Below are 23,845 nucleotides of genomic sequence, written 5' to 3'. Positions count from 1 at the left end.
GGGTAGTGAGGGTCAAATTCATATTATGGAAGTTACTTGAAATGTCTGGTCTGAGGTATTCCATAGCAGCATCTGCAGACTCTGACAACCCCATCTTTTAAGTAACTGTTGTAAAATGTTTGTTAAAAAGTTCTACAACACTATACACATCTGTCACCAATGTATTATTTACTCTTAATGCTATTTGTCCCTCTTCATGTCTGGTTCTACTGGTCTCCTCCTTCACTATATCCCATATTGTCTTTATTTTCTTATCTGTTATGACTATCTTTTCCCTTTAATGTATTTGCTTTGATGTCCATATTAGTCTTGAATATTTTGCAGTATTTCTTGTGATGTGCTATAGCATCAACATCAGAACTGTTTCGGATTGTCAGATACAGTTTTCTTTTTTGTTTTGTTTTACAAGATATCTCTACTCCTTGAGTAATCCATGGCTTCTTTGTAGACTTCGTTCTAACCTTGGTTAGTTTTGGTGGAAAACAGTGTTCAAATAAGGTAAGCACTTTATATTAGCAAAAGTGTTATACTTTTCATTCAAGCCATGAGCACTGTAAACATCACTGCAGTGAATGTCTCTGAGGAGTGCCCTAAAATAATCAATTTTTGGTTTATTGATTACCCTCTTGAGCTCAGATTTAATAGATTTTATATCCTGTTCAGTATTAACATTTAACAGAAGGAACTGCATGTCCTGGTCTCAGAGGCCATTGACTATTGGTTTTGTAATATAATTTTGTTCATTGGACTTTCCTATAAAGATATTGTCAATGGCAGTTTGTGGCAATTGGCTACCCTAGTGAGGAACTTAACAGTGAGAATTAAGTTGAATGATAGTGTTATTAACTAAAATAAGTTCTTATTGGGAGAGTCTTTAAGAAAATCTACATTGAAGTCACCAGCAACTTTGTTTTTGTTGTTAAATGGGCCAGTACAGCTTCAAGGTGGCTTATGAACAGATTAAAGTTACCTGCAAGTGCTCAATATACACTGTGAAATTGTACTTCTGTTGCACATTCTTCCATATGCTGTTCTAGGCAAAATTTGTGAATGTATATGTTCTTAAATTTATGACAGTTCCTGATGAATGTGGCAGCTCCTCCTTTCTCCATTTCTGCTCTACAAAAGTGAGACGCTAACCTAAATCCTTAACACTTAAAAGTTCTGTACCAGTGGTCACATGAAGTTCAGAGAGGCACATTATGTCAGCTGGGTAAGGACTCTAATTCATCTATGCAGATCGTTAATTCATTAATTTTATTTATCAGTCCTTGAATATTTTGATGCAATAAAGATAGCTGACATTTGACATTGACTAATTTAAAATTGGATGGAGTTTGAAATCTCTGCTGATTGTTGAAAATTCTTACCCAACAGCTGTTTATGCTGATGTAATAAGCTGGAATTGTGTTTTTGGGTTTCTTTCTCAAACTGAAGGTTTGTCGCAATCCTAACTGCTCTTAAAACTTGGTTTCTTTCTGTCCTCCATGCTCTAAAAAAGGGTCATTTCTGAACCCTATAACCACTGGTACTTTATCAGTCATGACTGCCCCTCCCTCCCTTTGACTTTCCTGCTATTTTCCCAGCCAGTTTACCCTTCCCTTTCCTATTGAGGTGAAGGCCATGCCTAGTATAATCACACCTATTGAGAGAATCAACAGGAACCACACAAATGTGTGACCCTTGACCCGACATAAGCAGCCGTTCCAACTCCAAATTAAGTCTCTTGACAGAAGAGTTCAAATGAGGTCAGTCATGGTGCCCAAGAACAGATACAGACTCAACACGAGTATGCTCCGATGCTGATGCAATCTTTGCCAGGTCACACTCTGTACTGTACCCAGAATCTCTGTCAGTACTGTTACCTGGCCGACCCACTATAACCACAGTGTCTTCATTAGTGAAATCTTTGCACAGTGATCTCAAATCCTCTGTCACCTGATCCAGCCCAGCACTAGGTTTAAAGAAATTGGTGACCTGGTACTCTGATCCTAATTCATCCTGCAAAAGTTGGCCAACACCTCTTCCATGGGAACTACCTAACAACAACACTTTCTTTCTCTTTACTGATTTCCCTACATTCTTACTTTTCTATTTGCTGCTGAAAGTTTGTTGTGCTCTGTCTACACCTGCAACTGCTTGAGGCTCACATGCTTCTAACTGAAGCAACAGGTCAGATCTATTTTCCATGTACCATGAAGCTGTCAGACAAAGTTCTAGGCCTGTTCCTCCTGTTACCTGTTGCCATTCCCCACCTCTCTTTACCCTTCTCCCTCGTTAACCTGCTGATCACCCCTGGCCTTGTCTAACTCAGCCTGAAGGGTGGCAATTTTCCCCTCCTGTTCTAGTATCTTCCCTTCTCTACTACATATCCTACAAAACCACTGATGAGTCTCTTTTATGTCCCCTATTCCCAGACCACTACAGTCACCCACATGGAAAAAACTACAGCACCTGTCACACCAAAGCCCCGACCTAACAATTCTATGGCAAGTCAAGCTCTTTTCACTCATGATAAATGTAATAGTTTAGTAAGAATAAGTCAATTAAATTTTCTGGGGGGTGAAAAAGCTGGAGGGTTGCTGGACCAAGTGTGTATCCCACAAAGAAGACTACATTGAGAAGTAAGGTGAGTTGTTTATGAAACAAACATTTTTTTCTCACTTGTTTACCAGACTTATCAAATAACTCCCATATAACTCAGCAACCACACCTATGCAACCACATGCTGCCGAGCAACCACAATGCCATCCTCTGCGTACAGTGTCACTGGATGTGATTACTCAGTGTGAGCTCACTGCTCCTATTATTCACCCTTGTAAAAGAACAGTGTGCTACACAGACATAAATCATGGCATTGAAGTGGTCTCTGTGTATCGGTATGGAAACAGAATAGTGTGGCAAATAGGAACTATTGTGCAAAAAGGAGCTATTGTTTGGATGTGCCTGTGACCAGATCAAGGAAGAAGGAGGCTGATTTTGTGGTTATGAACATGGCCCGTCCAATGTTTCTACAAGGAATGGTGTACTACCCACAGCCATGTAACATGGTGTAGGGATAGTGGTTGTAAACAGTTCCAAATCGACAAGGATCAGAAATGAACATAAAACATTGTCAATTGATTTCCAATCCATCACAAATTGCTGCTGTCAGTGAATGCAGTTCCATCTCAAGCAGTTTCCATGTGAACATTGTGAACGGAACTACATGTAGTAGATGTTCGAAGTTAGGTACCTCACAAAAGGCCATTGCCCCAGTGTGCGATTTGCAGGGGGGATGGTGGGGATTTCCCCCCATCTGCATCAGACCATCCCCTCCTCTGGTTTTAGTTTATGCATCCCAACCTGGGATGTTTATTTCCCACGCACTGGAGTAAAACTTTACATATAATTTTAATTTGTGGAGCCGAACACTGAAAGTTTTTAATAGTCTTATTATTAATACTATTAATATGTTTGCTTATTAATTTTGAAAAAGTGTTATGTAGTAGTTAAGCATTTCAAAACATTTAGAACTAAATGACAAGACGACGCACGCCACATTTCCGTAGCATGCCACAATGTTGCAAGACATCGCCCCAACGTAAATGAGGCTTTAGAGCAAGGTCTGTATTGTATGGTGGATGTGATGTGTTGCGTACGAAACTAAAACCTGCAATCAGACCCAAACGTCGTGGAAAACTGTGAAGAGGTGTCATCCTGCAGCAAGATAATGCTCGCCCACATTCTGCCAAACGGACAGCCGACGCAATAAAGGAGTTGAGATTCGAGGTGCTGGAACATCCACCATACAGTCCAGACCTGGCTCCAAGTGATTTTCACATGTTTGGACCCTTAACGGAAGCTCTACAGGGAAGAAGATTTGAAAGTGATGAAGACGTCATTGCTGTGGTTCAAAATTTGTTACAGATGCAACTCGTAAAACATCAGGAAAACTGCATTGAAGTCCAGGGAGGTTACGTAGAAAAATAACACATGTTTCAGTTTTCTATCATCAAAACAAGTACAGCTTTTCACAAATGTACCTTAACTTTCTAAATTCCCCTTGTATACCTGTATGTAGATGATTTTGTAAATAAGCTTTACCTATAATGTACTTTTAAAGATATAACAAGGGATGGCGTTTCTGATAGTGCATACGCGTGAATAGTGAGTTTCAGCATTAACATCTATTTATAAGTAACTGTTTAACCATGGGTAACGCCACGGTCCAAGCTAATAACATGTATACAGGTAATTATACTGACCCCCTAAGACATCCCCCCCACTGGTAAAAGCACAAATCGCACACTGTATTGCCCACAGCGACACATAAAGCTGTGTGTCTTCAAATGGGCCTAACAACACAGAATCTGAACGGCTGCACAGTAGCTTGCATTTGATGTTACCCAGCGAGTCACCATTTTGCTTCTTTTCAAATGATGCAAGGCATAAATCACTCAAACAGCCCATGGAGATATTTAACAAAAGTGTATGAAAGGTTTGGTTCAGAGCAGAGGTGGTTCTGTGACGTTTTTGGGGTATTCTTCATATCATGACTTAAGCCGATTCATTCTTTTTACTGTGGACATGGACCAGAATTTTGATTTCAACATTTTCAGTGACTTTCATCGTTGCACAGTGAGATTAGTGTTGACACTCCCATCTTCCAAGATGATAACAGCCATTTTTACAGGGCTGCACAGATGCATTCTTGGTTTGAACGACAGTGAGGCACACTATTGTATATGGACAGGCATGCTAAACAACCTGAATTTAGCCCTATAGAAAATGTCTGGAATGGTGGGTGGAAGATAACTATTGACAACCTCACAATTTGATAGCTCTGTAGGATCCAGTCATCAGTGGCAGCTCGAACTGGATTTAGTATACCTGAAAATACAAGTGGACCATTTTTCTTGATGAACTGAGATGATTCTGAAGGCTGTAGGTTGTGTTAAATACTATTAGCATAATGTCTCTTAAAGATAATTTCTGTTTGGTGTGCTATTCGTCATTAATGTTGGCCTTTGGGTGACACTCACTACTACACTTTCTATTATTCTCCAATGCTGGTTACACCTTTTCCTTGCTATTCTGGAAAAAAAAAAAAACAGATCTTGACAGTGCCAGGAATGCACCAGGGATTATGGGAAGAGGGGGGGGGGGCAGTCAGGTGTTTTAACTGTTAGTATACTACTTGTGCAACGTGACTCTACTGCTGTGCAATAAGAATGCTGGCATGTGTTGACATACAAATAGTGACACTGCAGAGGAAGAGGGTACTTTAATTCCTCAATTTCAAAATGTTATTGACACTGAGCATGTGTAAGCGTATATAGCACATACTTTTATGTCATAAAAACTGAGTTATTATAGTGAACAATCAAGTAGTTTTAAAAACCACTGTAAGCTGTCAGTTTTATTATATGAGATACCTTTCTTGCACTATGTATATATAACCTGTTACTGGCTAGTTTTGGACTTGACAATTTTCAAATGTATATCATGTTTTGTGTGTGTGTTTACATTTAAAACCTGTTTCTTGCTATGTGCAGGTACATATCCCCCCTCCCCACACACACATGTCGAATGTTTCACATTATGGCCTTGCAGATCACAATCTGCTTGCAAGCACACATTTTTCCATTAAATGAATTTGCAAGGACCTGGAAGCTTACTGTTAATAGTGTTTTTACATACATGACATATTGTGTACATGTCTTCTGTCATTGATCTACTGTGTGGGTTTTTTTTTTTTTTTTTAAAAACCATGACAGTATATTCTCATATCATGAAGCTTTATTTCTTTTAGTAGGATGACATTAAACATTGTAGAGTACAACAGTGCATTTAGCCAGGAGATGATGATATTTATCTGCATCAGCTTTCTATATTGTAAATTATTGCTTGCTGTTTCTATTAAACGTGCAACTTAAGGATATTCTGTATGAGTTTTCTACTCTGAGGTGTGATTTAATGATTTCATTGGAGGGCTCTCTGTCTACTTACTGAACAAAAGAAAAGGTCAAGAGTTTTATAAAATAAGCATAATATCTTGTATGTGGACCCCTTCAGCAATAAGGCAGACAGCCTACCACAAGTCCGTAACTGGGCAATGTGAATGCCTGCTACTCTCATTACTGGTGGGCCCTTTATGAAGTCTTATTTCATGATTGTGCTTCCAACAGTGTGTCAGCGATTATAAATAGACTGGAGCTTACATACCTAATACCTTATATTGATCTACTGGATGAAGAGTGGCATGTGGCAGGTTGGTCCACAGTCGCAACACAGATGGTCGTGTAGGGTTCTACATTGAGCTTAGATTCTTCATGGTGGTTAGTGTCAATGATCTTCAAATACGTATCTCCTAACTTGCTTACCATGTCCCCCTAACCCTTACTGGACTGCTGGAAACCACAACAAAACTGCATCTTTTCCACTATATCGTAATTCACACTGAAAGTCACTAAATACTGCCTTGATTTTAGAATCTAGACAATATTAGGACTCTGTACCACCAATATACTTTAGTTACCAAACAGAGAGATGGCCAGTAAACACATTGAGGTGCATGACCACAGTGCTGACGCATCTCCGTAACACTTGCAAGTTATGTTTGAACCTACCAGTAAAAAATCCAGCAGCCCGCTTCTTCTTTCTTTAATCTGACATGGTACAGATCCTAAGCACTCGAACAGTACTAAAGTATAGGTTGCACTAGTGCCCTGCATCTGGTCTCCTTGAGAGATGAACCACACTGTCCCAGAATTCTCCTGATAAAATAAAGTCATCCATTTGCCTTCCCTATCGCACTCCTCTCATGCTCATTCCATTTAATATCACCTTGCAGTGTTATGCCCAGGTATTTAAACAATGTGACTGTATGAAGCGAGAAACTGCTAATTCTGTATTCATACATTATAGATTTCTCTTTTTCTCCTCCTCCAAATGTTGACTTCCATATACACAGAGAGAAAAATAAGAGAAATCAGAATTCACACAGGAAAATTTAGGTGTTCATTTTGCCCATGTGCTATTTGAGTGTGGAGCAAAGGAGGAATAGTCTGAAAATGGGTCTATGAACCCTCAGCATGAAATGTACAAAGCAACAGGAAATTCATGCTTGTTGGTGGTTCACGGACAGATACATAGTGGTACAGTTAATTTGCAATGGTAGCCACTTGCTAATTCCCTCTGTAGAGTTGTAATTTGAAATAATCACAATATGTCTACAATTATATGTACATAGCCACCGTATAGTGTGTGGCGGAGGAGCTTTGTCCACTGCTAGTCATTTCCTTTCCAGTTCAACTCACAAATGGGGCAAGGGAAAAGTGACTGTCTATATGTCTCTGTATGAGCTCTAATTTCTCTTATGTTGCCTTTGTGGTCCTTACTCAAAATGTATGTTGGTGGTAGTAGAATCATTCTAGAGTCAGCTGCAAATTCCTTTTCTCTAAACTTTCTCAGTAGTGTTCACGAAAAGAATGTCATCTACCCTCCAGGGGTTCATATTTGAGTTCCCAAAGCGTCCCTGTAACAATAACATGTTGACTGAGCCTACTAGTAACAAATCTAGCAGCACTCCTCTGAATGCTCAGAGTCTTCCTTTAACCTGACCTTGTCGAGGATCCAAACACTCAATCAGTACTCAAGAATGGGTTGCACTAGTGTCCTCCTTTATAGATAAGCCACACTTTCCTAAAATTCTCCAAATAAACCATAGTCATTCATTCACTTTCCATACTACCATCCTTATTGCTCATTACATATTTCTTTGCAATGTAATATCTATATAGTGATGTGACTGTGTCAAGCAGCATACCACGAATACTGCATGTAAACATTGTAGGATTGTTTTCCCTATTCATCTGCATTAATTTACAATCATGGCCCGGGGTGCCGCTTGTGGAGACTAGTTCTCTACATTTTTAACTGTCATCCTACAACGGCGAACAGTATTCATTATAAACATTTCAGTGCTCAGTGTCATCACATTTTTCAGGTTAGCGAAGAAACTAGCTGAATTTCCTTCACAACTTCTTTTCACAGTTTCACTCCCTATTCCGTCATGTGGGGCAACCTCCGTCGGCTTTCTGGCATCAAGGTTCATTCCCCAATTTCTGGCCTACCATAGCAGATGATGTCATTGTGGACACAGTTACTATCTCCAACATCTTGAGCCACTATTTTGCAGAGATTTCCAGCTCCACCAATTATCACCCACCTTCCTCCCTCAGAATCGAAGGGAGTCTGACCATGTCTCACCTCATCCCAATCTTCCACCCCAGGGCCAGATGATGTTCACATTTTTCTCTTGTGGGCGGTCTCTCTCTCCTTTGTATGTACAACACATTTGAGCAGATGGAATATTTCCCAGATGCTGGTGTGAAGCTCCTGTTATATCTGTACCTAAGCCCGGTAAGAGCAAATACTTTTCCTGCCCCATTTCTCTCACCAGCTGTTTTTGCAAGGTGGAATATATGATTCATGGCCATCTGGTATGTTGGCTGAAGTCTCACAATCTACTAACTACTGCACAATGTGGATTTATATGTGAGCCATTCTGCAGTTGATCATCTTGTCACTTTGTCAACCCATGTCATGAATGATTTTCTACCAGACTGTGTCCATGTTTTTTGATTTGGAGAAAGCCTATGACACCACGTTTGGGTTTGGCCTTGTCTGACACCTTTATAAAGGAGAACGGCGTGTCTCAGGGCTCCATCTTGAGTGTCGTCCTTCCTCTTTGCTATAGCTACTAACCCTATCTTGGACTGCCTCCCCCAGGTATCTCCGACTCCCTTTTATTAGATGGCTTTGCGATCCAGTGGAGTTATCCATTGACTTCTCACCTTGAGCGGCGTCTTCAGTGATGTCCCCATCATCTTTACTTGTGGAGCATTGATAATGGCTTTTGCTTTTCCACTGACAAAACTATTTGTATGAATTTTTGGCAAAATGGGTTTGTTTCACTGTTTTTACATCGTGGGCCTGTTGCTCTTTCATTCACTGGAACTATGAAATTCCTGGGGCTCTTTTTGATAGGGAAATTTCTTGGCCGCATGCTGTACCCTGTCCTTCAATGTCCTATGCGTCCTAAGCAGTAATTCCTTGGGAGTGGATTGGACCAGCCTCCTCCATTTATACCGATCCCTTGTCTATTCAAAACTAGACTATGTGTACTTCATTTATTCATCTGCCTATCATATGCAGTGTTAACATAATCCACCATTGTGGAATACGTTTGGCCACTGGTGCCTTTTACACTAGACTGACTGAGAGTCTTAATGCAGAAGCTGCTGAACTACCATTGTCATACCAGTATGATGTCCGCCTCAGTGGATACACATGCCATTTTTGTGCAATGCCTGGCTACATGCCCTATGCCCCCTTTTTCGATGAATCCTTTGGCCGCCAGTATGGGGTGTGCCCTTTTCTCTGTTACCTCCTGGCGTTCGCTTTTGGCTACTGCTCTAGCCGCTTAACTTCATGCTACCTGCCACGTTCCCAGTGGGTATGAACCCTTTACCACCTTGGCTTCGTGTGGTGGCCTGTGCTCATCTTGAACTTCATTTGCTTCCCAAGGACATTTCTCAGGACTCGATCTATCACTTTAAGTATCTTGACCTTCGCACACAACTTATTGATAGCACCTTTGTGTCCACTGATGGCAGTAAGACTGACTGTGATGTTGGGTGTACCTTCGTCATTTGTGCCGACCTTTTTTGATACTAGATTCCAGAATGCTGCTTGAATTTTACAACAGAGCTCTGTCAGGTAATCGAGTACATCTGGGGACACAGGATTTTTTAATGGTTGTTTGCTCTGATTCTCTCAGTGCCCTTCAGAGCATGTGTGCTGTACACAATCTGTCCCATATTGCAACAGATCCAAGAAAGCTTCTGCTTACTTGCTGTTGAGGAAGCCATTGTGATGTTGATGTGGGTTCCTAGTCACTCGGTCTGATGGGAAATGAAGATGGTGCCATGGCTGCAGTCCTCCTACCTCTTCCTGCTAGCTCTTCCACTCCTTCAAAAGCTCTTCCATTCCTTCAAATGATCTCCGTGTTGCCATCTGTCAGCAGATAGCAGTGTCACTTTGGCATCACCACTGGTCTTCACTTCATGGTAGCAAGCTCCAGGATTCCCCCCCCCCCCCCCCCCCCCTTTGCTTTGTGCTCATTGTCTTTAACCTTTGATGTTTTGGTATTTTCTGACCCAGTGGTCATTTTTTAACCGCTTATGTTCCAATGTATGTTTGCCGTCTTGAGTTATTGGCCATTTTAGTGGACAGTGCACAGGGTGTCAATTACGTTTTACTTTTTATCCATCAAAGCAATATGGCGAATCACATTTCATCTTCAGTTACAGACCTCCATGTTTCTACGATGCATTTTGTGGACCTCTCTGCAAGGGAAGTCCTTGTTTTTTGTTCTTTCCTTCTGTCATTTGGTTGTAATGTATCGTCGCATTTAACTTCTTTTACTTTTTGGTGTTCTAAGGTTATGTAATAGGTACTTATAACCTCAGCTATTACTGTGTTCTTAAAAAGAATCCAAAGATTCCTCTTCAAACAGAAATGAACATAAATTTATCAGATACTGCTGAACTTGCAGAAATATAGCAGTATACCATGTGTGGAAACAGAAGAAATTACATTAAAAAAAAGCAATCCTATCTTCACTCTAAACTGCCCCTTAATGGAACATAATACCCTATATTTACTTAAAAATAACGAAACCTACACTGCTCAGCCACAACACCATGCCCACCTACCTGATAGCTGGTATGTCCATCTTTGTCGTAGGTGACAGCAGCGACATGTCATGGCGTGGAAGCAATGAGGCCTTCGTAGGTCGCTGGAGAGAGTTGGCACCACATCTGCACACACGTTCGTCTAATTCCTGTAAATTCTGGGGATGGGGGTGATGAGCCCTGATGCAACATTCAATCTCATCCCAGATGTGTTTGATTGGGTTCAGTGACGAGCTGGATGATCAGCACATCAACTGCAACTCATCACCAAGTTCCTTGAACCAGTCCACCACACTCCTGGCCTTGTGACATGGCACATTGTCTTAATGAAAAATCCCAGTGCCACTGGGAAATATGATTGTCACATGAAGGGGTGTATGTGATGTGCAACTCGTAAATGGCATCATAGTGCCTTGCACGATTTCCACTGGACCCACGGATGCCCACATGAGATTCCCAGACCCTAATGGTGGCGCTGCCCGCTCGTCTCTGTCCTGCAGTACAGGTGTCAAGGAGCTGTTCTCCTGGAAGATGATGGATCTGTGCCCTCCCATCAGCATGATGAAGAAGGTATTGAGATTTATCAGACCGTGCAATGCTCTGCTACTGCACCAATGTCCAGCGCCAATGGTCACGTGCCCATTTCAGTCATAATTGTCGAGGTCATGGTGGTAACATTGTCTTGTGCGTGGGTTGTAAGCTGCAGGTGCCCATCGTTAGGAGTGTTCGGTGCACTGTGTGTTCAGGTACATTTGTACTCTGCCCAACATTAAAGTCTGATGTGAGTTCCGCCACAGTTAATCTCCTGTCCTGTTGTAACAGTCTGACCAGCCTACGATGTCCGACATCTATAATGAGGGGTAGTGGCCCAACCACTGATGTCTGGAGATGGTTACTCCTTGGTTTCACCACATGTGGAAGACACTCACCACAGCAATCCTCGAACACCCGGAATTTAGTGTAGTTTCCGGAATGCTCATGCTGCACCCCCAGGCCATCACAATCTGCCCTCAGTCAAACTCTGATACATTGCGCGCCTTCCCCAGTCTACACACGGCCAGCATGCTCACTGATACTACGTGCAGCGTGTGTGTGTCTGACTGGCAGTCAACGCTGCTAGCATCTGGATGGGTTTATATCGGTAGTAGGCTGGTGGTCATAGTGTTCTGGCTGATCAGTGTACGACACACCAATTACAATCTGACAATGTACAAATACGTCCTCAGGACCAGGGAACACAAATAATAAAGTACTTTAACATTTCAATGGCAGTAGTAAAAACTCTATTATAATCTTTTTCTCTCTTTAATGGGGGATACGATCGTTTTGAGTCAGAGTGGTAACTACCATCAGTAACCAATACATGCAGCACTGCACTTTTTGCGAATGCAGTAAATGACATAGTAACCTCAGTGGGACCTATAGTCACGCCAGCATTACAAAATTGATTATCTTTGTTTATATTACTGTCACATATCTATATGCACAGCAGAACTCCAACTCCAGACATCCATACAGAAGGTGCTAAAATGGGTGGAGAACAATAGATACAGACAGTTTTTCATCACCTATGTCACGTCACGTACTTTCATAGAAAATGATCTGCTCGTGCTCATCCAGAATTATACTTTGAAACCCAACTGCTGAAAGTAGTGGAACAGTATAATTTTCTGATTTCTATTGATAATAAACTGCTACTGCCTTTACGACAACTTAAGGCAACCTAAATGAAGGAACTTGATACTCCCCATTTCCTAGGCACCAGTTGCTATGAAACAGATAGAGTAGGTTTACAAACATTCTATAAAGACTGATTTGATGCTGTTTAGACTATAAAACATTGTTTTTCGTCAGCTCACGACCCATCCTCACAGCTTTACTTCTGCCAGTATCTCATCTCTTACTTTCAAAACTTCACAGAAGTTCCCTTTTGAAACATGTGGGACTTGCACTCCTCGAAGGAAGAATATTGCAGCTTTTCTAGAACTTTTGTTGTGTTTGATAGGTAGGTGATGAGGTACTGGTGGAAGTACAGCTGTTAGTACGGCCATGAGTTGTGCTTGGGCATTTCAGTTACTAGAGCACTTGCCTGTGAAAGGCAAAGGCCCAGAGTTCGAGTCTTGGCCTTGCACACAGTTTTAATCTGCCACGAAGTTTCAAAGACAGTTTAGATCACAATTTTTATTGTGTGAATTTACGTCTGTTGTCATAGAATATTCCTATTTTAGAGTCTTTTACACAGATGGTTCTGATGGTACGACTGTGCGTAAGTCCACATATTGAATCGAGTAAAATGTTCTCTACCAAAAAATGCAATGCTCATACTGCAGAGTTAATAGCCATACACAGATCCCAAAAATATACATACATTAATTTTGCTCACAAGAATTTTCATTGAATAAAGCAAATCGTTGAGCACATTGCGAGCAGTAGATAAGTACTATCCAAGATGTCCAGTGATCTATACAGTCCATTACTACATGCCCTCTGCTGTACAGGAATATCCAGTCTTTCTGTGGACTCGTGAGTTAAGTCTGCATTTTAGGCATGACCTGGCTGATGAACTAGCAAAAGAAACAATGGGGATGGATACACTGCAATTAAACATTCCAGGTGCTGAGTGCTGACTTAAGAACATACATGTGATGCTGCATCCTGGAGTAATGGGAAGAACAGCAAAATACTGTAAAATCTAAAAAAACCACAAACAGTAAAAACCACCACCATTGTTTGGTAGACATTGCTACAAAACTCAAGAAGGGGAACACAACGCCCCCCCATCCCTGCGGTGTTGGGGTTAGAATAGAGCTGCAGTTATTCCTTGTCTGTCATAAGAAACAACTAAAAGGAGTCATATACCTATTCAAGATTTTATGTTCATGACTACCCATTATTATAGCATCCATGAGCCATCAGTTTTAGCTCATTTCACAGCATTTCCTTCAATCTTTTTGCCTTGTTTACACCTCCGTCTTCCTACATTTCTCACAATTGTGGACCATTTGGGGAAGGACATCGTGCAAAAGAATTTATTCACTGGACAGTACCATCTTACACACCTCCCATTATGAGTGGATTTTTATTCACACCCGAAATCCAGTGTGGTTCCAATCCATCGTGGGGGGGCGGGGAAGTAGGGCAGTCATCATGCACTCTCGTGTTGTAGCCCCTGACAACACAGGGAACACACTGCTGTTGCCTCAGCTGTAATCTTCTCATGTATATTGAGGACTAGATGCCTGTTTTATCTGGGACACTGAAACAGCAGGCAATGGCTGCTTTACTTGGTAGCCTTTGTTGTGGCTGGGTGGCACCCCCGGAGAGAGCCGCAGATCGGAGTTAGTAACTTGAGGGTCTTTGAACACACCTTGGAATGAGTCAGGCAAGGAGTAATTGAGGTGGACAATTGTCCCAGTTCTTGGTATGCTCCAGAACTGATGAAGAATCTTTTGCACCAACAAAAACCTACTGTTTTTTGTGGAGAATATTGAGTATTGCTTTGGAGAATTTGCTGCAATAAAGAAGATGAAAAATGGACCTAAGTTGATCAAAACATTGAACGCTAACCAGTTACAGGCATGAGGCCTGTGACAAGCTTGAGGATACACCAGTTATCATCACTCCTCATAGTCAACTTAGAAGAATTCAAAGTGTCATCTTCTGCAGGGACGTAATGCTACAAATAGATGAAGAACTGCATGCTAACTTATTTGTTAGAGCAGCATGGAGTCCATGTTGTTTTTCATATCCAGAGAGATATTAAGGATAATAGGGTGGACACTAGAGCTTTCATCTTAGCCTTCAATGGAAATTTTTTAGCTGAGAAAGTTAATGTTATCATTCATAGATGTGACGTCAAGCCTGACTTCCTCTTCCTATATCTTTTCGGTCCCAGAGGTTCGATACACATCCTCCCTGATAATGAAGCTACTTGTGTGGCATGTGGCAGGACAACAAATCGGGGCAGTCCTTGTGAACAATGCCCTACATGTGTAAACTGCGCGTGACACCATCCCCCTCATTCACCGACATGTTCAGTACTCAAGAGGAAGAAGTAAATCCGCTATGGGATCATCAGGGATGAGGATTCCTGCCAATGAGGCCCCCTCGCAGGATGCCTGAGAAGTCAAGACAGGTAAATCTTCAGGACAAAAAGGATAAACCGAAAGTTAAACTGAAGTCAAGCCTGTGAATACCATCGCATAACTGCACATTCTGGTGGAGCACAATTAACCACCTAGCAGCTGAACTCATTGTCAATTAATGGCTACTTACACTGCAGTTGGCATGACACTTCAGAAGACATGGTTCTCAGAAACACAAAATGATACTTTCAAAAATTCTAATGTACAAATTGCGTTAATGATAAGAGGGCATCTGGAGGAGTCTGCATGTCTACTAGATCTGACACTTTCAGTGAGGAGGTGCCATTAACCAGTGCATTAGCAGCTCTGCCTGTTATGGTCAGCTAGGGTAACAGTATGTAATATCTTTCTGTCCCCAGCCAAACCTGTACCATATCACAAGCTGGTGGATATAGTGGAACAGCTTCCCCCACCCTTCCTCCTACTGGGACACTTCAGTGCCCACATTTCTCTGTGAGGCAGCCAAATCACATCCAGCAGTGTCCAAGTAATAGAGCAGTTAATTTCAGAATTGGAAGTCTGCTTCCTGAATACTGGAGCTCCAAAACATATCAGTAAAGGTGGTGGTGGTTGTTGGGATGTTTAAGGGGGACTAAACAGCTAAGGTCATCAGTCCCCCTTTCAGTAAAGGCCACAGATCTTACTTAGCAATAGATATTACAGCCTGCAGTCAAAGCATCTCACCCGTAACTCCGTGGTACTTCCATGGAAATCTCTGCAACAGAAACCATTTTCCTATCACTCTCTCTTTCTTGATCCATTGACCAACGAAACACCACCACATTAGTCACCTCGGAAAACCAACTATAGGGTTTCACCTCCAGAGCAACTTTTGAAACCAGTGAAGAGAAGGAAATTGAAGGAGTGGTACAACATGCTGTTGACAGGGTTTTACAGGCTGTGGAAGCAACAATATCCTATTCTTCTGGCTCTTCCCGACGGACATTGGTCCCATGGTGGTCTGAAGAAATAACTGCAGCAATCAGAAAGCATTGCAGGGCACTTTATCAACAAGAGTGTCATCCCTCTATGGAACATTTAATAGCATTTAAGAGGCTTCAAGTGAAGGCACTTTTTTCCTTAAATGGAGAAAAAAAACAGGATTGTCAATAATAGCGTGTCATCTATGGGAGCCCACACCCCACCATCTCAAGTACGGACTAAATTCCACTGTCAACAGTAATTCCTGTCAACACCCTCAATGGCAACATCTGTACTTATCCCCCATCACCACTAAATGTTTTGCAGCACACTTCACCAAAGTGTCTGCGTGCAGTAACTACCATCCTAATTTCCTGACCCAGAAATGCGTGTCAGAGTGAAACTCCTTATTCTTCCATGCACAAAGCTTTGAATTGTACAGTGCTCCATTTAGAGTTTGCGAGTTCCACAGCACTTAAAAATCCATAATCAAATGCTTAAACACTTCAGCAATGACGACATAAAACAGATCCTTTGGTTTTACTTTGGTATTTGGTAGAAAGGGGAGTTCCACTCCCATGGCAGGAGGGTACTGTCATTCTTATCCTGAAACTGGAAAAGAACCTCAACTTTTAACTAATTATCGACCAATCTGTCTAACGCAAGAGCTGTGCAAATTATTCAAAATAATGGTCAGCTGATGACTGTGTTGGTGCCTGGAAGCCAGAGGACATATATTACAGGTTCAGAGTGACTTTTAGGCATTCCAGTCCACCATAGACCATCTGATTCATTTGGAATGTTCAGTGCGAAATGCTTTCACGCATTGCCAACCTGATTGCTGTGCTCGTTAACCTACAGAACATATATAATACCACCTGGCACCATAGCATCCAGACCACACTATGTGTGGGATGTCTGGGTGTGTTTACCTATTTTTATTCAGAATTTCCTATCCCTCCGATTCCATTCCAGGTAGGTTTGACCCTTAGCAACCAATACTTAAAGGAAGCTGGGTTCTACAGGGATTGTTTCTGAGCATAACTCTCTTTGTCATCACAATCACAGAAGCTTAATACCCTCTGATTTCTCAGCAGCACCTCTCGAGGCACAGACTGCACAGTTCTGCGATTTCATCACAACTGAACTCCTAATGTGTTGTCCGGTTGGCAGCACAATCAGTACTGAGCTTGTTAGACCTGCTCCAGCACAGTGGAGTGCAGTTGGCAACTGGAGCCTTCTGTAAGAGTGCTCTAGAGAGCCTCCTGCTGGAAATGGTGTCCCACTACTGAGGGTCAGATGCCAGCAGCTGTTAACAAACTAAGTGGTATGTGCCCAAAAATGGGTAGACTAGCTGAGTTAAGATTGGAAGCTCTATGCAAGAACCTCAAACTGCCTCCTCTTGTCTGTGTCCATGTAGCATTCCCTCTCGGCAGCCACACTCCCCACCCCCATGGTATGAATCTAGTCTTATGATATGGATGGACCTCTTTTGCAGCCTGAACAGAAATATTGATACCACCGTTCTCAGAGGCATGGTCTGTTCAGTTCTCCACGACTACCCAAATTTGACATGCACCTACACAGGTGGATCGAGTCAATAATGGGCAGTTATTGCTTTTGCACACGCAAGGGGCCATGAGACTTTTCTCTGCCGAGTGCATGCAGTGTATAAATGAAACCTCACAAACTCCACAGCTCTGGAATTGATCTAGGCACGAGCCATGTGGGTATTCTGGGAAATGAACTCGCTGAAAATTGAGGTAAAGAAGCAACTAAATGAGACAAACTTGAACTCGGAGTACAGGGCGCAAACCTAGGATTGCAACTGCAATATTACATTTTGAAAACCTGGAATATGGAATGGCAAGCTACCATAACCCTCAATAAGCTGAGAGCAACCAAAGGAAACACCATGGCGTAGCATACTTTTCTTCAGACTTCTCAGAAGGATACCATCGTATTATGTTGACTGCATATCAGCCACAGCAGATTTAAACTTTCCCCACCCCCAGAGTTTTATGCCAAGACAACTCCCCTCAAAGCAGCTCTGGTAGTCATTTAACGATCACCCATATCTTTGCAGTGTGTGCCCTGTTGGCTGATCTGAGACGAGCAGTCATCCTGTCTACCTCACTATCTCTTAATACTTCTGGACATTGGATTAACAGCTACCAAAGTCCTATGTTCCCTGAAGGAAAGCAGAATTTACAACAAAAGTTACTACACCACCACATTCAGTGTTTGATTGTTGGGGGAGTACCACTGTCTGTAGTGTACGCTCAGAGTGACCACAGGCTACTTTCTCTCTCTGCACTGTCGTACATCTTTAAACTTTCATGTACATCTCTTATTTATCTAACTGCTTAAGCTGATTAGATGTTTATATACTCTGCATCTGCTCACCTCATTTTATTTTCTGACTCCATTTTAAGAGTACTGACTATGATGACCCCTTTAGACGTTCTTCAGTGACCAGCTAGTTTTAGCTGCCAGGGTTTTATCTCATTTTTAACTATCTGGCTAAAGTACTGTCAACCATGATGACATGGTCACAGAACCTGGAACAGACTGTTCTCTTTTTCTAGTTTCAGATATTTAAAATTTTTTTTTATTTATTTACCCACAATCATCACTACCTCCCACAGATTCTAACAGACGGCTAAACAGTAATAAGCTGTATACTACACTTCCTGTGAATGAGTGTATATTATGACAAAATTTGAAGCCAGCTAAATTAGATATCGGCTGAGGGAATGGGGTGGGTAGGAAGCATCTTACTGCCATTTTAGCCTCAAGGCACTTACTAATCTATTCTTTGTTTCTAAATCTGGCTTAAACAATAAAATATTTTTCTGTTCATATTCTTGGCTGTAATATATCAAACCTTACCTCGTTATTTCGAAATCTCAACTTTTGTACACAGTTACCTTAGTTTTTACCTTAGTGATAATTAAAAGTTTAGTTAACCATTGATTTACCATTAATCATTACTATGGGAAGGGTTGTGCATGCACGGGTAGGTGTGTGTGTGTGTGTGTGTGTGTGTGTGTGTGTGTGTGGGGGGGGGGGGGGGGGGGGGCGGGCATGAGTGAATTATCTATGTAGATGTAGAAGATGAAGGTCTTGTATCTATGTAACATTACAGTGCTATGAGATAATGAAAATGCCTGAACCTAATTTGCTTCGATGATGATGATGATGATGATGATGATGGTGTACTGCTTGCCTGTAGTGCAGATTAATTTCATCAGCCGGTAGAAGAGCTCAACAGGGCAAATATGAAAGTAATACTGAATATCAGTTACCATAAGACTAAAATTATCTTCAATGATTGGCAGTGAATTCATAGAACTAGTTGTAATGGGTGTTAAGGGGAGCTGAAGACAGTCACTGGATGGGCAGCAAAAGAAATAAACAGAAGAGTAAACATGGTCTATAGTGCTTTTCGAAATGGGGAGAAAATTAATAAATGGATCAGAGAACAGAGGGGAGTGGAAGACATATTTACGACTAATGAAAATCAAATGGAAATCGGCAGGATGCAAGGAAACATGTGGTACATGCACCATACTAGTTCTTTGTTGGATTCCACGAGATTAGAATACCTAACAGAAGGTGGGTGGACAGCACTACAAAACATAGAGGAGCAACATGGATGCATATAGCTGAAAACCGACAGGAAAAAATCATTTTATTTTATGGTCAGTTTCAGTGTTATTTTTGCCAATTTTGATGCTATTTTTTTGCCAACTATGCTGTTATTTTCTGACTGCTTACTTTTCATTTATTCTGTGCAGGTCAGTTCTTTATTTTTGTCTCACATCAAAATTTCTTAGTGTGGTGTTAAAATGAAAATACAGTTAAATTATATTTATACCACATTACATTTATTTACAGTATTGGAAAAAAACCCATTTACGTTAAACCTATCAAATCTTAATTGTTTGAGGGGGGAGGGAATTCTGAAGTGTTACATGGGCAATCTATCAACACTTAACAATAAAGTGAAAACGGCCACTCTGTCTACATATTTAAACGTGGAAGACAAATTCCTTCAGCACAACAGCAGATCTTTGACTATGTTCTTATTTTCTGCTGGCATAGGAAGTTGCTTTTCCATTAAATTATGAGGGGATTTTTGTATACTTTCAGAATAACTACATTGCTGGGACCTGCCAATCCGTGTCTACATAACTCTTTGCCATGCCAACATTAACTGAAATAATAATAATAATAATAATAATCATCATCCTAGGCTTAAAAAAGATTCTAAGCCCGTGAACACAAACTCAAAAATCTCTGCCTTCTAATTTACATGAGTGTGAGTAAAGCACCAAATTTTGCGATGTGGGTAAAACAAAATATTTGCTGTTATTTTTTATATTTTATTTTGAATGGAATTTTCATGTATGAAAAATCTGGAGGCAGCCTCATTCAGCAGTAGGTATCACATAAGTAATGGTGGATTTTTAGTTCCTGAAAGAGAATATGATGCTTTGTTTTTACCTTGTTTGTTCCTTTTTGTTTATGGGTTGATTCTTCCTTATTTTTATTTATAGCAATGTAGAGTAGGTTCTATGCCTTGAGCATTACTAGGTGCTGAAGACATACCCGCCAAAGTCACCTCGGAAAGACCGTGATTTATTTAAAATAAAGTTTCTCTGGCCACAAAACCCAAACATGTTGTTGCACACTTTATTTGCTGCACTATTATTACCATGTATTTTGTTTGTTGTCAGGAAGGTTTCTGTTATAACACAGTTGTGATATTGTAAAACAGTCAACGTTGAAATTTTGTAGCCTGATGATCAATCCACAGTATCTCCTGTCCTTGATATGTGTAACGCAATACCCCATGTGGTGCGACACACACACACACTCTCTCTCTCTGCTGCATAACAAAGTCCTTTTACTGTTCAACAGGTCCACAAAAAGGAGATCCAGAGTGCAGCATGTAGTCATTTGAGAGACTAAGCTGCTCATCTGTTGTCTCTCCTAATCCAAAAGGAAAGTAAATAATTAAAAGTCATTTTTAATTTTTTTTGCAGGCTTTGTATCGACGCCTTGTGGAGGCACATGCAAGTAAAGGTGAAATGGATCCAGCAATGACTCTTCAGTTTTTGAAGTCTGCTGTCTACTACTTCCTCACAGACAGGGAAAATCATCAAGGTCATCTTAATGCGATTAAAAGCATTTTAGGTTATACTGAGTCAGAAAAAAGTAATATTGAGAGAGCTTATAAAGCTTATTTGAGGAAATAAGACTTATTTAAACAAGTTGTGTACTGTAGTAATTATTTTGGAATGAATCTGTATATTTTGCTTCGGTTGTTCTCCAGAAAGAAGTGTATATATAGGAGTAACTTTTTAGATCTATATGTATCCTGTGCAAAATGCATCAAATGATATGTATAATATATCACAATAAAATGTTTTACTATAATTCATTGTATTAACAGTAGGTGGACTATGAATAAGGACTTTAAAGACTATTCCCCACTGTAGAGGCATGCATACATTTTTCTTGGGTGAATGTAAAACATTCAACACATTTAGTCATTAAAAAAATGAATATACACTAGAGTATTGATAAGAACAGTAATTAAACATGTGGTCACAAAGAATATCAAAATGTATTTACATTATGGACATACAATTTACAGTTAGCTGAATATGACAAATTTACATCTCTTTACAAAAGGTCAGTCATACAGATAATACAGGAACTTTCACAAGACATCTAATGAACAGTATAACATGCTGCCCGCAGCATTAGAGTAATATTTGCATACCCTAAATGGTTTCTCGTAGACTGTCAAATTCAGTCAATATTTTGGCATATTGTTTCAGAAACAGGTGCATTCAATGAACAATGTAAATCACTTCACTTTACTAGACTAGCACTGTTATGGAATGAATACACGGTAGTCCATTTACTAAAACACATTACAGTTTTACTTTAAACAGTGGTAATGCATGTCAACATAAAATGTTCTTTGACAAGCATACTTTAATTTAGTTTTCAGTATTGTCTACCAGGACTTAGTGGCAAGTATGCCTGCTCTACAACTCGTGTGTTCTATAATTCACTTCATACACAGCAGGAGCCATATGGTCAAAACATATGCAACAACTATCTCTCATGCTTCACTCAGATGGAAAATTAAATATGAAACAAAGTTTGCTTAATCCACTACAAATAAACTTCCTTGTTTCAATCCTTCTACGTGAACAAGAACATAACAAAAGTTCAAACTAAGTGCAGGCCAGCAAACATACAATTTTTACCTGACTGTAAATAAGTAACAAAGAAAGGGTTTGACTTTTACACTGAGAATATTTTGAGTTGTATTATACTGAAATAAATATTTAAACCAAATGCACATTTTGACAAAATCACAAAAATAAAACATAATTACACAATAGTTTTGTTTACGTTTAGTATTTAGAATGTTGATACTGCATTGGCATGATCCTCCTATAACTACAGATCATACTAATTTGATCCACAGATTATTTCAATTTGAAGACCAACTGTCATGTATTGCTACATGCTTAGAAAGTAATCTAGTGGCTTTAAAATGGCAACCACTTGTTTAATTTTTGAAATCTTACAAGAAACTGACATAGTTACTTTGCATACACAATATGCAATGTCCCTGACTTGCAGGTTGCCACAAAATAATGGGATGGCTGCACATATCAAAAACTCTCCCATCTCCAGTTTTCTTCAATTCTGCTTATGCATCAGTATGCATTCCAGTATAAAATTTTGTTTACAATAATCAAAACCCCATTCTGTCTCCACTGTTCATATTTGGTGACCTATAAAATGGATGGCCTAATGTAAATAAATTAGTGTAAAACTACTCACCAGTACTCTAAAAAAAGAGGCCATTGTTCATAAAAATTGGCTAACCTTCATTTGAAGAAATGTTATCAGACTAAAACCATTACTAGTTTGGTATACTTCTTGCCATTGTTTTCTCTAACAACTTAAATTTTTTTACACCTGTTCCAGCCACACCTCTGCATTTACAGGACAATACAAACAAAGGGCTCACAATTAAGCCTGTCACTTGAACAGTTAAATACAACAGAAAAGCATAATGCAATAGTTTTTTCATAAATATGGTTGTGTCCAGTCTATAATTAACATGAAGTCATCTTGTAAGCAAACACAAAAATACTATTCAACAGTCTTTCTTGTGTACACTTACTCAACATTAAATATTAGTGCAATCCACTAACTTTAATTGTAATTATTTCCTTAATAACTTCCTCATGAAAACTGGCATGTTGTCACAAGAATATTTTGTGAATGCTTCCTTTTGAGTCATATGACTTCACTTGAAGATATTCTACTTTTTTATAAATATGAAAACAAGAAACAGATCTATATAAGGATTTGAGCAATACAATTGTAAACTGACAGATAAATCAAGTCACAGATGTTGTTGCTGAAAATTACAGGCAAAGCAAATGAAAACACCTTGCAGACTGGAGAAAGAACACTCCACAGGGCAATCTGCGGTTTTCATTGAAAAACAAAATAAGATACAATAAAATACACACATCAGTCTGACAAAAATACTATAAATGCTTTTTTTACAGGTCAGCAATTAAAAGTTTTAGTAGTATTAACGGAACACAAATCATCGAGGACCAAACTTATTACTTTCACTTTTATATGCATTACAGTCACATTCACTCTTGGTATAAAAATACAGTACTTGGAGACACACTCAGCAGCAGCTAAGTTAAGTGAGAGTGGTCCTGGTGTGGCACAACGACCCATCCATCATTTCCAACACTCTCTCTTCGTTGACCCTTAATAAGTTCCAGTTGTCGTTTAAGATTCCTATGAAGTTTTTGTAGGTTTTCCTGTTTAAAAGAATAAATAAATCACATAGCATTATTAAATGAAAGTGTTAAATTGAAAAGGAAATACTACATCTGCCTGGAATTAAAGTTACTCACTAAATCACATGCAGTATGTGATATAAAATACAGGGCTATTACAAATGATTGAAGC

General features: G+C 40.1%; 2 protein-coding genes across 2 annotated transcripts in view; one reads left to right on the top strand and one right to left on the bottom strand.

Moving 5' to 3' along the window:
- LOC126456835 (protein quick-to-court) overlaps window positions 1-21,262 on the top strand; it is a 332,255-nt gene extending 310,993 nt beyond the window's left edge. The window contains exon 9 of the mRNA XM_050092640.1: window positions 20,860-21,262. Coding sequence (XP_049948597.1) covers window positions 20,860-21,072 — 213 coding nt within the window. The 3' untranslated portion in view covers window positions 21,073-21,262. The remainder of the gene's footprint in view (window positions 1-20,859) is intronic.
- Window positions 21,263-22,738: 1,476 nt separating this feature from the next.
- Window positions 22,739-23,845, bottom strand: part of LOC126456834 (mitogen-activated protein kinase kinase kinase 7-like) — a 152,351-nt gene continuing 151,244 nt past the window's right edge. The window contains exon 12 of the mRNA XM_050092639.1: window positions 22,739-23,694. Coding sequence (XP_049948596.1) covers window positions 23,566-23,694 — 129 coding nt within the window. The 3' untranslated portion in view covers window positions 22,739-23,565. The remainder of the gene's footprint in view (window positions 23,695-23,845) is intronic.

Source organism: Schistocerca serialis, chromosome 2, assembly GCF_023864345.2.
Source record: "Schistocerca serialis cubense isolate TAMUIC-IGC-003099 chromosome 2, iqSchSeri2.2, whole genome shotgun sequence".
Taxonomy (NCBI): Eukaryota; Metazoa; Arthropoda; class Insecta; order Orthoptera; family Acrididae; genus Schistocerca; species Schistocerca serialis.
Note: the sequence above shows the minus strand (reverse complement) of the source record. Positions and strands in the feature narration are given on the sequence as shown.